Source organism: Maniola hyperantus, chromosome 26 (genome assembly GCF_902806685.2).
Source record: "Maniola hyperantus chromosome 26, iAphHyp1.2, whole genome shotgun sequence".
NCBI lineage: Eukaryota > Metazoa > Arthropoda > Insecta > Lepidoptera > Nymphalidae > Maniola > Maniola hyperantus.
In genome coordinates, this window is record NC_048561.1 from 5,552,800 (window position 1) to 5,570,583 (window position 17,784).

The following is a 17,784-nucleotide window of genomic DNA, read 5'->3' on the forward strand; positions in this document are numbered from 1 at the left end:
AACATGCTCATAAACTTTTATTTCTGGTCGGTGCTCATAAACTTATATTTCTGGTCGGTGCTCTTAAATTTTATTGTGCTGTGCTTGTGTATATATAATGTACTCCTTTTTGATGTACTCTGCTCTGTGGCTTGTGCTCGTGCTGGCAAATGTCTGTAACTAAATACAGTGAATTATTTTCCTGCAATATTACATTTAAGGAAAATTGAAAATCTTAGAAATGCAATGCTGTGTCCCCTTTTGCAAAACCACTGCGGAAGTCGTCACCGAATCCGAGGATATTACATTTCACGAGTGAGTTCCATTGAAAAGTTTGTTATGTAAGTCCGTATACTATCTATAACCTATGGCCGTGCTTTATCGGCAGGGAGGTCTAGGGCCTAAGCCACCTTATTGCCGTGCCTCTCGTCAACCCAGGCTGATCGGAGCACAGGTCACAACTGCGCGAGTCTGTATCCAACTCTAGAGCTCCCCTCCAGGCAGAGCTATTTGCCTTTTGTTTAATTATGAGTCGCACGTTACGGAAGCTCCGTGTTAAAGTACAGCGTGTAATTTGCAGGTTCCCCAGAGAAGTGCATCTTCGTGCTGCTTGGCTCAGAGCCCTCGGCAAACAAGACACTCTCCTGCCAAAGCCTGCTGTGGTCTGCTCGCAGCATTTTCTAAATGATGATATTTACGACACAGAAAGTGGCTCAAGGCTGATTCGTACTGGTGCTGTCCCCTCACCTGTGCTGGTAACTCCTACTTAACATTGTAGCTTTCATTTTAAACTCTGATGCATACTCTTGTTGTTATTTAATAGCCCGTTTCAAAGGCTAACCTTAGTACATACGGTTCACAATAACAAGTGGTTATTATGGACGGTGCAAATGATAAGAATAGTTTTTGTAAATAAACTTTTACAAGTATGTACTTTTGAATCATCAAATACCTCTACCACTTACGCTATTATATAAATATTTCTACTCACAACACTTTGCACAGGTCTGCATGATATGCCTGGACACTGGCAGCAAGCTGGTTCTGATGAGTAAATACAAGTTGGAAGAAGCATATGAACATTTAATGGGACATCCTGTAAGTTGTCATTCATTAGTCAGTGTGCAGTCTAAGAGCGGAGTCAACTGCTGGAGCAGTAGACCAGTGCACGGCCGCTCTAACATGGAACTGTATATGAATCAGTTGTGTTTGTTGCAGTTGTGTGGTCAAGGAAAGCTCAAACAAACGCTGTGTGTGCAATGTGCCCAGAGACTGGTGAACTTTAGCACATTCAGAGACAAGAGCTTTAGAGCGCGCTCCCTGATGATGGAGCTACTTGACAGACATGAAGTGGTGAGTTATATGTAACAAAATGTAATGGTGCCACCTGTGTCATTTGAGCATAGTGTAACACGTTACTCAGTCCGCGTGACATGTTCAGCAGACGCCGTAACGGACACGCTCGTTGCGAATGTTACGCTACGATGACATTTCAGGTCAGTCGCCACCTTTAGGTGCTTCAATTTGCCTAAAGAAATGAACTCGTTTCAGATAACAATACGACATGTCAAATTGATAAGCCGTGTAAAATACCAACTACTCTGTGCCCAGCTGGCACACCTAAAAGCCAATAATTGGGAATTGAATTGAAAATACCAACTACAGTCTGACATTGTCTCGGCGGTGTCGGAGCCCGACTACTGCGATGTGTACATAGCACACTCCGACGCGGACGTACGGACAGAACTTGACGACGAGCCAGCCACGGCCGAAACAGAGTTATATCCTTCCAGTCACGTAGTTTGCAAGTCGGAGTCGTCGGGAGACTGCGATCAAGCTTTGGGTAAGACAACTAACTTTACACGCGTGTTAGCTCCTATGTTGGGACAGATATCTTAGTTTCGTGCACTCCAAAAGATAAACTTAACATTTATGGGACCTGTCTGTCTGTGGCAGATGTTTGGTATTCTATCAACACATGTAAAACAGCACTGTGACTGACTGACTGACAATGCACTGCCTGAACCGGTGGACCTGGAGATTAGTTTGGAGGACATCCTCAGGTATCTTGGGTGTGTACTAAGAAAGGATTTTGATTCATTTCATCAGGATCTTCATCCATCCATGCTTCCATACTATAATGTACATATAACGATGACGATTCAAAAATTCTTGTAAAAGTTTAATTAAATAAAAATGTTTTATTTAATTTTTTTTTAAATTGCGAAATAATATTATAAATGCGAAAGTGTGTCTGTCTGCTAGCTTTTCATGGACCATGTCAAACCGATTTAGATAAATTTGGTACAGAGATAGCTTGCATCCCGGGGAAGAACATAGGTTACTTTTTATCTTGGAAAATCGAAAAGTTATATCGAAACTTAAATCCGCACAGACGAAGTTGCGAGCATCATCTAGTGCATCTAGTCATAAATGCAAGGCCTTATGTTTTAGTCCAAAATAATCCGTAATTTCGACAAAATATTTCCTAACTAGATGATGCCTGCGCCATCGTGATAAATCCCGCGGGACCTCTGAAGTTTGTAGGATAAACAGTAGCCTATGTCCGTCTCCAGGATGCAAAGTATCTAGCCAATGGGCCATAAAATCGAAACAAAAACAAACAGACATACAGACACACTTTCGCATTAGTATTATTAGTATAGAAGTATAGGTTAAGTATGAGCTGTTGTTTTGTTTCAGTCGCTCCTTCGGTACTCGCGACCAATCACGGAAACGAAGAGCATCCAACTGACACAGACGACGAGTTGGATATATTGTCTTTCGAAAATAATACAAACATTTTTGAATATTCAAGGAAATCCCAGGACTCCTTACTAAAGCCGAAGGAATCGTTGGCAAAAACAAGTGATAATATCAATTTGCAAACAACGAGGCGAAATGATGTTTGTAAAAACAAACCCAATTCCCAGGATATACTCCGTACACAGTTAGGAAACTATACTGACCAGATACAGTATATCTGTGACGTTTGCCAAAAGATATTTCAACGGAAAAGTTCCTTAGTTACCCACATTAGGGCGCACACTTCCGCAAACACTTTCTCATGTAAGTTAAGAGAGCGCAAAGTCACTCAAAATAGTACGTCATCGAGCCCCAGGAGGACTCACACTGGCGATAAGCCTTTTGTGTGTAAGTTGTGTAGTTATAAATGTTCACAAAATGGTGATTTAGTGAAGCACATGAGGACTCACACTGGCGAAAAGCCTTTTGTGTGTAAGTTGTGCAGTTATAAATGTACAGTAAACAGTAGTTTAGTGAGGCACATGAGGACTCACACTGGCGAAAAGCCTTATGTGTGTAAGTTGTGCAATTATAAATGTACAGTAAACAGTAGTTTAGTGAAGCACATGAGGACTCACACTGGCGAAAAGCCTTTTGTGTGTAAGTTGTGCAATTATAAATGTACAGAAAACAGTCGTTTAGTGAGCCACATGAGGACTCACACTGGCGAAAAGCCTTTTGTGTGTAAGTTGTGCAATTATAAATGTACAGTAAACAGTAGTTTAGTGACGCACATGAGGCTTCACACTGGCGAAAAGCCTTTTGTGTGTAAGTTGTGCAAATATAAATGTTCACAAAATGGTCATTTAGTGAGTCACATGAGGACTCACACTGGCGAAATGCCTTTTGTGTGTAAGTTGTGCAAATATAAATGTTCACAAAATGGTCATTTAGTGAGTCACATGAGGACTCACACTGGCGAAATGCCTTTTGTGTGTAAGTTGTGCAATTATAAATGTACAGTAAACAGTAGTTTAGTGAAGCACATGAGGCTTCACACTGGCGAAAAGCCTTTTGTGTGTAAGTTGTGCAATTATAAATGTACAGTAAACAGTCGTTTAGTAAACCACATGAGAACTCACACTGGCGAAAAGCCTTTTGTGTGTAAGTTGTGCAATTATAAATGTACAGTAAACAGTAGTTTAGTGAAGCACATGAGGCTTCACACTGGCGAAATGCCTTTTGTGTGTAAGTTGTGCAATTATAAATGTACTGTGGTGGATCGGTTGATCAGAGACCACAGCGGGGAGGGGTGAAGTAAAACACCTTTTTCTTGTTAGGCGGACGGAAGTCCGCTCGCCTCGAGCCGTAGAGTGGAAGTGCGTCTCGAGCATTTTTTTGTTTGTGTTGTTTCGGATTGACTATGCTGCGTAGGCCCTATTGGCCGCTACAGCGTCACCGGGGGGGTTGGCGAGCGCGAAGCTCCGCCTGGGGGTGAGCCCTAGGGCTCGAAGAAATAATTCGAGAGGTCGGGGGGCAACGTCCTCCTAAGGGCGCCTCCTGTGAGGCTCGGACCACGGCTTAGGATGACGTTGGGATGGGTGGAGTTGTCGGTTTTGTTGGTTAGTCCGTACGCCCCCGAGGCCGTGGCGTGAGCCCACGTCCGGGTGACGTTAGAAATCGGGGACCTCGTCTTCGCCGGCGAAGACGCTGTGATGAGGTTGAATTGTGTAGCCCTACGAGATAGGGTGCATTGTCGGTCATGATTTGATCGTCGGGGTCGTTAAGGACGTGCTTAGGGCGTCTTTTATCTGGGGGGTCGTTTCGGTCAGGGGTGTAAGTCGCTGCCTCAACTATTAGGGGGTTGGGGTGTCTAATGGCTTTCTCAAAATAATTTTTGGAAAGCTGTTTAAAGTAATGAGCTATTGTCGGGAGTTGGAGGTCTCTGTGGAGGTCCACGTTGCGCATGTACCACGGGGAGCCAGTGGCCGTACGCATAAACTTATTCTGTAGGACTTGGAGAGGTTTGAGAGAGGAGGGCGGCAGGTGTGCAAATGCAACACAGGCATAAGACATTATTGGGCGGATGCACGTTTTGTATAGCGTGACTTTATGTCGAAGTGAGTCTCGAGCACTGAAAGTGCCCGCTTTTATTCGGTCGGAGGCGTTCGAAATTCCGAAACTCTTTATTGAAAAAATCATACAATGCAAATTTGTGTGGTGGGGGTAAATATGGCTCCCAGTCTAATCTTAACAATTGAAGCGGTAACTTACAGCTATGGGAGAGTAAGTGTTACACAGTTTTGGTAGTATTTTAATAAAAATGCTTATGTTAATTATGAAAGGAGATGGCGATGCCTCTATACATTTTTAAAAAGGGGGTGGCTGTTTGGCCAATGAGTAAGTATATAAAATTAGTCTTAAAATGAAAGTATTTACATTATTTCTTATGTCCTATCTAGCATCTTACAAGTAGGTATGTACAATAAGTTCTATTTAGTATCTAAGCATGCATCTAATAAGTAAGTATCGAAAACGAGTGTTCATACAGGTTTTTTCTCTTATCTTTGATTCGATATATAATTTAAATAGATTTCTACTATGGTAACAAAATAATATTACATTACACAGCATAGTCTGGGAAGAGGTCCCGCAAAGTAGATTTTAAACATTGTAGGTACATAAAAAAATGGCAAAAAAATGACCACCGCGAGCGTAGGTCTCGCAATAGTAGCGATTGTATCGAGCTATTAGCTTTTAATCTCGTAAATGTAAAAAATAGATAAAAGTTGCCCGGCGTGAGCGCTAGTCTGGCAAAAGTAATGTTCCTAGCGAGCTGTTTCGATGTCTCGAGCCAATGGCTGTTGCAATCTTCAACAGTCTCCCCCTCGTGCGAAGATGGAATCTGGAGCACCATTATTTGCGGAAGAAGATTGTGTGATTTTCACCAGGCGGGAAGTTGATCTCTTCAGTATTCCGGCAACAGTACGGACGTCTACTATTCGGATTACTCCGTCCGGACCGGGATAAGTCTTCACGATCTCGCCTTTTGGCCAAGTACCACGTGGAAGAGAATTGTCTATGATGATGACAATGTCTCCAATGGATGGGTTGATGAATCCACCTTTGCCATTGTTATATTTTGGAGTTATGGTAGGTAGATATTCTAGAAGCCAGCGTTTCCAAAAGTGGTCGGTAAGCCTTTGTACTGTCTTCCAGGTAGTCAGCCCAACAAGTTCGCTGTCGGTAAAATCGCCCATGCGATGAGAGCCGCTTGATCGCCCGATAAGGAAGTGGTTGGGGGTCAAGCTTTCTTGCTCATCTGGATCTAGCGAGAGGTCTGTTATTGGTCTCGAGTTTATGAGATGTTCTGCTTCCAACAACAGCGTATGCAGTATTTCTTCTTTTGGGTGTCGAGTATTCAGAGTTGCAGTTAATGCAGTCTTTACTGATCGCACTAGTCTTTCCCATGCTCCGCCCATGTGGGGGGCTCCAGGAGGTATGAATTTCCATTGAATTCCTTTTTCTTCTGTTTTTTCTATCATTTTGTTGAATTCGTATCTAAGTTCTTTATCGGCTCCAATGAAGTTGGTTCCGTTATCACTGTATATGACTCTTGGCGTCCCTCGGCGTGCTATCATGCGTCTCAGGGTGAGTATCATGTTGTCGGTTGACAATGATGTTGCGATTTCCAGGTGCACGGCGCGCGTCGTTAGGCATGTATATAGTGCCACCCATCGTTTATCGGTCTTTCTTCCGATAGTAATGGTTATCGGACCGAAATAGTCTACAGCTGTACACGTGAACGGATGCTGTTTCTGTTTCAGTCGTTCTATTGGTAAGTCTCCAACTGGTGCTGCAGCAGGGATAGCTTTGTGAGTTTTACACCATTGGCATTCTCTTGCTATTAATTTCACAGTGTTTCGCAAAGATGTCACGTAGAATTTTTGGCGTATCTCGTTCATCACGGTGTAGTGGTTGCCATGGTTGTACTGCTGGTGGTAGTGTTTCACTATTAGTCGAGCGATTGGGTGTTTCCCGTCGAGTATAATAGGTTTTTTGTAGGAGATCGCTATGTCTTTAGCAGCAGAAAGACGAGTTTGCAGATGCAGTATGTCATTTTCTATGACGGTGGTGAGTCTTCCAAGGCGTGATGTTTTATTGAGGCGTTTATTTTCTTGCAGAGTTTTGAGTTCAGTCTTGAAACTTTCGTTTTGGATGGCTCGGATTATCAGGTTCTCGGCCTTTTCGATGTAATCGTGTGTTAGCTTTATTCTATGCGGGGTTGCCGGTTTGTTTTGAGTTTGATTGGTCGGTGGATTTTGTCGCTTCGTCTTATCTTTATGAGGTTTCCAGCTTTTGTCTTTCGTGATGCGCTTCGTAGCGGCGGTGCTCTCGGTTTTCTTGGTAAGTGCTTTAAAGCGGTCGACGCTTTGCAAGAAGCGGGCTGTGGCTCGTAGGTATCGTGTCCATGATGAAAACCTTTTTACATCAAGTATCGGCATTTCGTTGTGATGTATTGTTGCGACTGTTTGTACTTTTTCTTCGCCCGTAGGTAATAAGGAACGGTCGCTTTTATCTTGTGGCCATTCTTCGGAATCGTATTTCAGGAATTCGGGTCCGTTGAACCATCTGTGATCGACATTGAAGTCTTTAGGTGGGTTTCTGGTGGCATCGTCGGCTACGTTATGTTTCGTAGGTACATATCTCCATTCGTTGGTTTTAGTGAGATCTTCTATTTCGGCTAGTCGGTGCGCGACGAACGTTTTGAAAGTGCGTGGGTCAGATTTGATCCATGCTAGCACCGTACGTGAGTCTGACCAGAAATATCTCCTTTTGACGGAGTTATCCATTTCGTTTTGAATGCTCGAGGCTAGGCGGCAGCCCAGCAGTGCGGCTTGGAGTTCTAGTCGCGGTATCGAAGTTGGCTTGAGCGGGGCGACTTTTGCTTTCGCCGCTATGAGTTTGACGACGACTTTGCCCTGTTCGATCGTTCTCCAGTATGTTGCAGCTGCGTAAACATTTTCGCTGGCGTCTACGAAAGTGTGTAGCTCCCCCTCGTCTTGGGAATGTGTGCATCGTGGTATGTTCAGGTCTTCTAAGCATTCTAGGGTGTTTACCCATTTTGTCCACGGTTTTATCATGTCTTCGGGTATGGGGTCGTCCCAGCTTATACCCGTGCGCCATAGGTGTTGTATAAGCGTTTTTCCTTGGATGAGGACCGGAGTGGCTAGGCCCAAAGGATCGAATACCGACATGACGGCGCTTGCTACTTCTCGCTTCGTAGGCGGCCGTAAACCGTGTATCACATCTTCCGGCGTGTTGCGGAGATTTAGGGTGAATTTCAAGGCGTCGTTGTTTATTTGCCATATCATTCCTAGAGTTTTTCCGTATTTGTCATGATCGCCAATATGTTTGTGGTCTGGTTGGTCAGTCTCTAGGTCTTTGATTGCGTCTGGGTGGTTCGATGTCCAACCTCTCAGCTCAAATCCACCGCTTTTGTGAATTTTGTCCACTTCGCGGCTCGTTTCCAAGGCTTCTTCGGGGGTTGCGAAGCTTTGTAGATAGTCATCCATGTAATGACACCTTTGTATTGCGTTCACTGCTTTTGGATGTTTTGATTTAAAGTCTTCTGCGTTCCGGTTTTTTACGTAGATCGCTGAGCAGGGCGACGATGTTGCTCCGAATATCAGGGATTTCATTCGGTACTCTTTTGGTTCCTCGCTTTCGGTCTCTCGCCAAAGAAAGCGTAGGCTGTCTCTGTCTTCTTCGCGAATTATTATTCGCAGGAACATTTCCTTTATATCGGCTGCTACAGCCGTGGGTCCTTGCCTGAACCTTAATAAGACTCCGAACAGGGATTGAAGTAGGTCGGGTCCGGCCAGTAGGGCGTCGTTTAGGCTCTTTCCGTTTGTCTTTTCGGCGGCATCAAATACAACCCTTAATTTTCCCTTTTGCGGGTGTATTACAGCGAAATGGGGTAGGTACCAGGTTCGCGGTGATGTTGGTGTTGTGGCAGCTGGTTCTGCGTATCCGTTTGCCAAAAGGTTTGTAATCTGTTTGCTGTAGTCTATTTTGAATTCTGGGTTCTTTTTAAACTTGTTTTCTATGCCGTTTAGTCGGCGCAGTGCGCTTCGGCGGTTCAATGGCATGGATTCGTTGTCTGTTTTCCACAACAGTCCACATTCAAATCTGCCTTCGGGCAATCTTCGAGTTGTTTTTTCAAGTATTGCTAGTGCTCGTTCTTCGGGATCGTTTGTTGGTTTTTTGGGTGTTATTCCTAACGAGTCCAGACTGAAGTGAGATTTGATTAGTTCGTCTATATCCTCAGTTTTTTTTTCAAAGGTGTGATTTGTGAAAAGCACTGGTTTGGGCGTTTCCGTCTTGAGCCCGTGTAGGATCCAACCCAGGCTGGTTAGCGACGCCACTGGTTTCGTTGGATCGCCTGCCTTGAGGTCCCGTGTTACTATTAGGTGCCAGTTGTCTTGGCCGATTAGTAGCGTGGGTGGCGAGCCGTCGTATATGAGTTGGTCTTCTATATCTCTGAGGTGAGGGCAGTCTTCGATGTCTTTTTTCGTTACAGATTGAGGTCTCAGATTCAGCTGGTTAATGGTGTGGGCTTGCAGGTTTTCGTAATTCCTTGAGCACAAGCCTCTTATTCTTAATTTACATTGTGAAGATTGTTCGGTCCTTATCTGGTGGCCACTGATGCCTTCGATTTGTAGGCTTCCTTTGGGGCCTGTGGCTCCTATTTGTGAGGCGACTTCTTCTAATAGTAGGGTGACTGTGGACCCTTCGTCGAGTAGGGCTGTCACTCGCGTCGACCCTTTAGGTCCGTGCAGCTCTACTGGTACGATTTTGAGAAAGGCTCGTGATGTGCCTATGTGGTTCACTGATACAATTTTATTTGTTTCCAGTTTTCTTTCCTGGTGAAGAAGCTCGTGGTGTTTCCGGCTGCAACCTTCTTTTGCGCATTGTTTCACTTTGCATGATAGATGCCTGTGGTTTGTTTTTAAGCATCTAAAACACATTTTTAATCGTTTCACCGTCTCCCATCTATCTTTCACGGGTTCTCTCAGAAAGGTGTTACATTTTGTTATGTCGTGTGCCTGTTCGCACAAGAGGCACTTTTCTTCGTCGATTGCGCAGGCGGCTAGCACTATCTTCATTTCTTCTTCGAATTCGCTGTCGTAATCGTCGTCCGACTGCTCTGACTCACTTTCTATTTGGACGACGTTGACTTTCGCCTTTCGGAATGGGCGTTTGTTGTTTTCTGGTTTTGGTCTTGAATAGCTTGGGCCAGGTTCGTCGAAGTCGTTCGACATTTTGGTTAAGAATTCGGAGAGCAGGCTGAGGGTAGGCTCTCTCTTTCTGTCTGCTCTAAACTCCTGCCATCTGAATCTGACTAGCGTATTCATCTTGTCGATGATTTTGTCGGCTATTTCGGTGGCATATAGATATTCTGTTCGGTCTAGTTGTTTGATGGTGTCCACTGCATTAAATACTGCGCTGGCGAAGGCTCCTATACCTCTCAGGTCTTCCGTCATTTTAGGTAGCTTGTGTAGTTCAGCTAGTAGTCCCTTTATGATGTATGTTGGTTGTCCGAATCGTCTTTCCAGTTCCTTCAGAATGTTGTCTGGTGTTGAACTCGTATATAAGAGTGACTTCACTGCTTCTTTGGCTTGTCCTTTGAGGGCTCTTCTTATTCTAGCTATATTCTCTATGTCCATGAAGTGTGATGCTGTGCTGGTGAAATGTTTGCTAAATGGGATCCAGTTGATGGGATCCCCGTCGAAGTATGGAAGGTCGCTCATGTAGGTTGGTGGTTTTCTAGGTGCGACTTCTATTTTGTGTTGTTGGAAGGCTTTCATTAGGTTTTCTATTCCAGCATCGTTCTCGCGAGGGGTCGTTGGGTTTTTGCTGACCCAATTGTTTACTCTCTCGATCTGTTCTGGGTCTTCCTCTTGGTCAGAGCTGTCTGCTAGTTGTGCTAGCTCTAGTCTTTTTTGGGCTAGCTCGGCCTCGATTTTTGCTGCCTCTAGTCTTTTTTCCTGGGCTTGTATGCTAGCTTGTAGTTCGGCGCGTCTGCTTACAGAGGTGCGTGAACCAGCTTTTCTTCTAGATTGTTTCTTTTCCATCGTTATAGTTTCTTCTGTGTTTTCCGTTTGGTCGGTACTGGCGGTTCGGTCGGAGTCTTCCGTGCTTTTTGTGTTGCCAGTAACGTCCGTACTGTTAGTTTGTGTTGATTCTTCCTCGGATGAGTCCTTCTTGGCCTTCTTGCTCCTTGTTTCGACGTGGCTCATCTTTGGTCTTCTTTTCCCTACGTTCCCTACGTCCCTACGTTCCCTACCTCCCTATCGGCCCTATCAGACCTGTTCGAGTGGTCCCGAGGAACACGCTCTCCCAGGGATGGAAAGTGAGGAGTGGGTAGGGGTAGGAACCGCCCAGCAGAGAGTAACACGCGGTTGGTGTGCGCAGGTAGCGAGAGGAACGCTCGACTACCCTAGTGCGGGCCCTCCAGGAGGCCACCAACTCACGTGCACCGTACTGGCGCGGTCGGACTGTTCCAGACTAACAGCCAATGAAGGCAAGCTGGCAGTATCGTCCGGTATACTGCTCCCGCCGTGAGGCGTTGACTTAACTGTCTGCCGTTTGGCACCGTTAGGTGGCAGACAGAAAAGCGCGGTAAAACCGCTTAGGGTGTTCGCTGTAAAGAAACGACCTCCCCAACAGGCTTCGCGGTCTTCAGCGGAACTCGTCGGAGCCCCACGTCAATGCACCCGCAGCGATGGGTCGATACCTTTTCTTGTACTTCGAACTGTGAAGGTCTTGCGGAGCGAAGCGATCTTCCCACGGTTGCGGTCTTCGGCGGTGCTCTTCGGAGCCCACTTCAATGCACCCGCAGCGTGTTGGATTCCTCTTCCTCTGCTTGTCGGCCTTCGAGTCTGTAGTCGACGAAACGATCTTCTCACTTGTTGCGTCTTCGGCGGCACTCTTCGGAGTCCACTTCAATGCACCGCAGCTCGTGATGGATTCCTTTTCTCAGCTAGGCAGACTTCTGGTGACGTTGACTTCTTGACGGCTCGATGTTGATTGTTGTTGCCAGCTTCTTATTATCCGGCGCTCGATGGACCATGCACTGTGGTGGATCGGTTGATCAGAGACCACAGCGGGGAGGGGTGAAGTAAAACACCTTTTTCTTGTTAGGCGGACGGAAGTCCGCTCGCCTCGAGCCGTAGAGTGGAAGTGCGTCTCGAGCACTGAAAGTGCCCGCTTTTATTCGGTCGGAGGCGTTCGTGTTGTTTGTTGTTTCGGATTGACTATGCTGCGTAGGCCCTATTGGCCGCTACAGCGTCACCGGGGGGGTTGGCGAGCGCGAAGCTCCGCCTGGGGGTGAGCCCTAGGGCTCGAAGAAATAATTCGAGAGGTCGGGGGGCAACGTCCTCCTAAGGGCGCCTCCTGTGAGGCTCGGACCACGGCTTAGGATGACGTTGGGATGGGTGGAGTTGTCGGTTTTGTTGGTTAGTCCGTACGCCCCCGAGGCCGTGGCGTGAGCCCACGTCCGGGTGACGTTAGAAATCGGGGACCTCGTCTTCGCCGGCGAAGACGCTGTGATGAGGTTGAATTGTGTAGCCCTACGAGATAGGGTGCATTGTCGGTCATGATTTGATCGTCGGGGTCGTTAAGGACGTGCTTAGGGCGTCTTTTATCTGGGGGGTCGTTTCGGTCAGGGGTGTAAGTCGCTGCCTCAACTATTAGGGGGTTGGGGTGTCTAATGGCTTTCTCAAAATAATTTTTGGAAAGCTGTTTAAAGTAATGAGCTATTGTCGGGAGTTGGAGGTCTCTGTGGAGGTCCACGTTGCGCATGTACCACGGGGAGCCAGTGGCCGTACGCATAAACTTATTCTGTAGGACTTGGAGAGGTTTGAGAGAGGAGGGCGGCAGGTGTGCAAATGCAACACAGGCATAAGACATTATTGGGCGGATGCACGTTTTGTATAGCGTGACTTTATGTCGAAGTGACATTTTGCTCTTTGCGCAAATCATGGGGTAAAGACGGGAGAGCACATACGCTGCGTTCTTGCGGACTCTACGAATGTGCGCGGCGAAGCTCATCTTGTCATCAAAGGTTACACCCAAGTACTTGGTATTAGTTTGCCAGGGAATGGGGCGGTCGTAAAGAGTTATTTCAGTCTGTCGAAGTTTGTATTGTGATTTCCTTTTGGACTTTTGAAAGAGCACTGCTGCGCTTTTCTCCGGGTTAACCTCTATCCTCCAAAGGCGGAACCAGTGGCCTAGGCTACTGACTGCCTTTTGGAGTCGAGCTTTAACGTTCCGGTAGTTTAAGTCGGAGCTGTATAGAGCGGTGTCATCCGCGAACTGGGCTATATGAACATGAGGGGATCTGGGAATGTCGCTGGTGTACAGCGCGTACAAAAGTGGCGAGAGCAGGGAGCCCTGAGGGACTCCTGCTCGAAGAGGTCTTGGGGAGGATAGGGTTCCATCCAGACGGTAGCGGAAAGTTCGATTGGTGAGAAATTCTCGTAGTAAACGTACGAGTCTTTCGGGCACGCCTAGATGGTAAAGCTTGTAGATCAAGCCGGCGTGCCACACCTTGTCGAAGGCTTTGGCTACATCGAAGAAGAGGGCTCCCGTTGGGATGCCTCTCGTTTTGAATCGGTTGAAACCGAGAAGGATGTGCTCCGTGAGGCGGTGCACTTGATGAACACATGAGTGTCTGGTTCGAAAGCCAAATTGCTCGTCGTTGAGGAGGTTTTTCTCCTCTACGACGGACCTAAGTCGGTTGAGGATGACTTTCTCATACACCTTGCCAAGGGTGTTGAGCAAACTAATGGGGCGGTAGCTAGTAGGGAGGTTCCTAGGTTTCCCTGGCTTGGGGATGCCTATAACGGTAGCTTCTTTCCACCTGTCGGGGAAGGAGCATCCCGCCATGAGGGTGTTGAAAATGACAACCAGGAGGTTGATTAATACGTCGGGGAGTAACTTTAGAGTTTTGTTATTAATAGAGTCGGGGCCTGGGGCTTTTTTGGCGTGAAATTCTTTGATAATTTGACGAACTTCGCCGCTATTCGTCGGGAGGATTGGATCGCCACCTGGGGCGGAAGAGAAGATAGATGCTAGTTTGTTTTCGACTAGTTCTATATGGGACTTGTCTACAGAGATGGTGCTCGGGGAGCATTGGGCTTCTAAGCTATCGGCCAAGCATTCGGCCTTATCGACATCTTCAAAGGCGGGCGGTTGATTGGGACGTAAAAGCGGAGGAGTGGCCGAGACAGGGTCGGCTTTGAGAGCTCTCGCCAGGCTGTAGTAGGCTACATGTAGTAGGAGGCGTTCGAAATTCCGAAACTCTTTATTGAAAAAATCATACAATGCAAATTTGTGTGGTGGGGGTAAATATGGCTCCCAGTCTAATCTTAACAATTGAAGCGGTAACTTACAGCTATGGGAGAGTAAGTGTTACACAGTTTTGGTAGTATTTTAATAAAAATGCTTATGTTAATTATGAAAGGAGATGGCGATGCCTCTATACATTTTTAAAAAGGGGGTGGCTGTTTGGCCAATGAGTAAGTATATAAAATTAGTCTTAAAATGAAAGTATTTACATTATTTCTTATGTCCTATCTAGCATCTTACAAGTAGGTATGTACAATAAGTTCTATTTAGTATCTAAGCATGCATCTAATAAGTAAGTATCGAAAACGAGTGTTCATACAGGTTTTTTCTCTTATCTTTGATTCGATATATAATTTAAATAGATTTCTACTATGGTAACAAAATAATATTACATTACACAGCATAGTCTGGGAAGAGGTCCCGCAAAGTAGATTTTAAACATTGTAGGTACATAAAAAAATGGCAAAAAAATGACCACCGCGAGCGTAGGTCTCGCAATAGTAGCGATTGTATCGAGCTATTAGCTTTTAATCTCGTAAATGTAAAAAATAGATAAAAGTTGCCCGGCGTGAGCGCTAGTCTGGCAAAAGTAATGTTCCTAGCGAGCTGTTTCGATGTCTCGAGCCAATGGCTGTTGCAATCTTCAACATGTACAGTAAGCAGTAGTTTAGTGAGTCACATGAGGACTCACACTGGCGAAAAGCCTTTTGTGTGTGAGTTGTGCAATTATAAATTTACAGTAAATAGTCATTTAGTGAGGCACATGAGGACTCACACTGGCGAAAAGCCTTTTGTGTGTAAGTTGTGCAAATATAAATGTTCACAAAATGGTCATTTAGTGAGGCACATGAGGACTCACACTGGCTAAGTACTAAGACTTTTGCTAGTAAGTAAAGTTCACTCCGAGCTTCCTGTACTTGAAGCGATGCTGCGCCGTAAGTTAGTGTAAACAAACAAAAGTCGCATATGAGTCGTACCGTGTCGCGACGGTACGACGTCGCCGCCAAACCGGTCCTACGCCGCCATTTTGTGTATACTAGTTTCACTTAACGAAATGGCGGCAGCGGTGCAACGCCGTCCGGTAGGCTCATAATAATAATAATAATAATCTAAATATGTAAAAGGTGACTGACTGATCTATCTTAAACTACTGGATGGATCGAGCTGAAATTTGGCATGCAGATAGCTATTATGACGTAGGCATCCGCTAAGAAAGGATTTTTGAAAATTCAACCCCTAAGGGGATGGAATAGGGGTTTGAAATTTGTGTAGTTCACGCGGACAAAGTCGCGAGCATAAGCTAGTCTAATAATCTAAAAATGTAATAAACAAGATGGTATTAGCAATAAGCAATCGAAATAAAATGTTAATACAATTTATGAAATGAATTTTATAATTCATTTTAAAATTTTCTTTTTGTTATATTTATTGCATGGCAGCTCATGAGTCTAAACAAAAAGGCGGCTAGTGTTTTAGCGGGTATAGAAATACAAAATTTAAAGGATTTTATTGTACTTATTTATCTATTAAGATTTTTGAGAAAAATTTTTGGTAGTTTATTACCCTAGGATCAAATTAAAGAACTTTTTCGAAAAAGGGTAAAATGCCCTGTTTGTGTACACTCCGTGCGGCTCCGGCTTCATGGACAGGAAGCTACAGTGCCACAAGGCTAACTTGGCGCGTGGCGAAAATCGGAACTAACGTTGCCGTTAAGTGTCCCCTTTGTTTTTGTTTGAATATTCTAAGCCTTTGTTCTCCAACAGCGCCCCCCTGTCTATGTTATTGAAGTGCCAAGAGAGCCTTGTCGCACTGTAAAGTTGCAACGGAGTGAATAGTCGCCGGTTGATGAGCACAAAGCAAATAGAATGCTAAATACCTGTGCAGGTATACCACACTTACTGGTGACAACTTCAGAGCGAACTAGAAGTTTGGCGCCACCTGTGCTGATGTACAGACAACGGGGCCGATTCTCTTGTACACAATCTCTAAACTAAACCAAATTAACAGGTCTAAATCTATTACTATCCCTTTCATAATGTTGCTTGCGGAAAAGGATAGTACTAGATTTAGACCAGTAGGTCGATTACGTAAAACCTGCATCAATCATTATTACAATTTCAATTGTTCTGATTGGCTGAATTTGTGCGGTTCTTGATGCGACAATGCATTGTAGCCAATAATGAGCGAGCGCCAACCAATCTGAAGTGATTGCGATCGTGACATTGTAGCTGTCATTCTACCGCAATCGCACAGCTGTTAATTTAGTTTAGAGCTTGTGTACAAGAGAATCAGCCCCAGTGTGGCTAATTCCGTTGTACCCAATCTCTAAACTAAACTCATATGACATGTCTAAATCTATTGCTATCCCTTTCATAATGTTGCTTGTGGAAAAGGAGAGCACTAGATTTAGACCTATTAATTTAGTTTAGTTTAGAGATTGTGTACTAAAGAATCGGCCCCAATGTCTGTAAAATAGTAGTTTAGTGAGCCGCCTGAGGAGTCGCACTGTCAGAAGCAGAGGCGTGTAAGCTGTGAGCAATATAAAATGTAATGCGCTGAAAAATGTTGTTCGCGTTTATCTCGGCTTGGGCGAGTTGTACGAAAACGATTTATATGTCAAATTACTGTGAGAGTGATTCTTATGTAAAGATAATGTAAATTCAATTTGTAACATATAAGAAATTAATGTAGTCTTTTAAAATTTATATTTTGTATTTAAATTATGTGCCTACCTACAACTGCAGTTTCATTTGAGCAGCTATAGAGTCCTCTCATCATAATCATCAACGCATCACTGACTCACTACTGAGCACGGGTCTCCTATCGGAAAGAGAAGGGTTCGGCAATGAGCCACCAGTGCAGTGTGTGGATTGGCAGACTTGACACACCTTTGAGAACATTTTGGAGAAGTCTCAGGCGTGCAGGTTTACTCACGATGTACCCTATCGCGATTTTGAAATTATCCAAAGCTAGCGACCCGCCACGGCTTCGCAAGGGTAGCTAGTCAAAGTATCTACATATTTTCAGTTAGTTAATTTTTGAAGCATTGGCAACTGGTTAGATACCTAGGTATTTATATTTGAGAGGAAAATTTTCACAGTAACTAATCATACCAGTACGGCAAACTTCCAGAAAACCAGAATCTTTCGATTCATCTCGAAAATAGAAATAATTTTCCTACAACAATATATAAACAGTCGTCACGGGTAACTATGTCAGCCGACGACTCAATGCAAATTCATTTCAAAAAATATGTGTTGGGTTTGTTTTAATCTTTTACAACAACCACTGATGTTCACAACATTTTTGAACAAGCTTGGTGCGTTGGATCCGCACTGCTGCCGCTATGCCTAGGTTTCACACACCTGGCGTGTTTGTCCGCATGCTCGTAGCGGTTTTGCTGGTGAATTTGTATTTTTGGTACCAAGCATGACTACTTACACTATTAAATGCTTAAAATAAAAAGCTTCACGCTTTGATTTCTAGTTTCTTTTATTATGCTCGCCCGATTTCATACATTACATACACGTTAAGAAACAAAAGTTATTTTTTACTTTGTGGTTTTGGAAGTCGGTTTTTTGAATTTTTATTTTTGCCCACGGACAAAGGATCAAGAATCCTTACTGAGTTTTTGGCATATGTAGG

The 17,784-nt window shown here is 44.7% G+C and overlaps 1 protein-coding gene across 1 annotated transcript; it reads left to right on the forward strand.

Moving 5' to 3' along the window:
* Positions 1–16: 16 nt before the first annotated feature.
* Positions 17–17,618, forward strand: LOC117994183 (zinc finger protein 345-like). Its single transcript, XM_069507676.1, has 8 exons — positions 17–294; positions 560–734; positions 985–1,077; positions 1,198–1,332; positions 1,531–1,565; positions 1,629–1,822; positions 2,683–3,991; positions 14,788–17,618. Exons 1-8 carry the CDS (start codon positions 221–223, stop codon positions 15,005–15,007), a joined length of 2,235 nt encoding a protein of 744 aa, XP_069363777.1. The 5' UTR covers positions 17–220; the 3' UTR covers positions 15,008–17,618.
* The last annotated feature ends 166 nt before the right edge of the window (positions 17,619–17,784 follow it).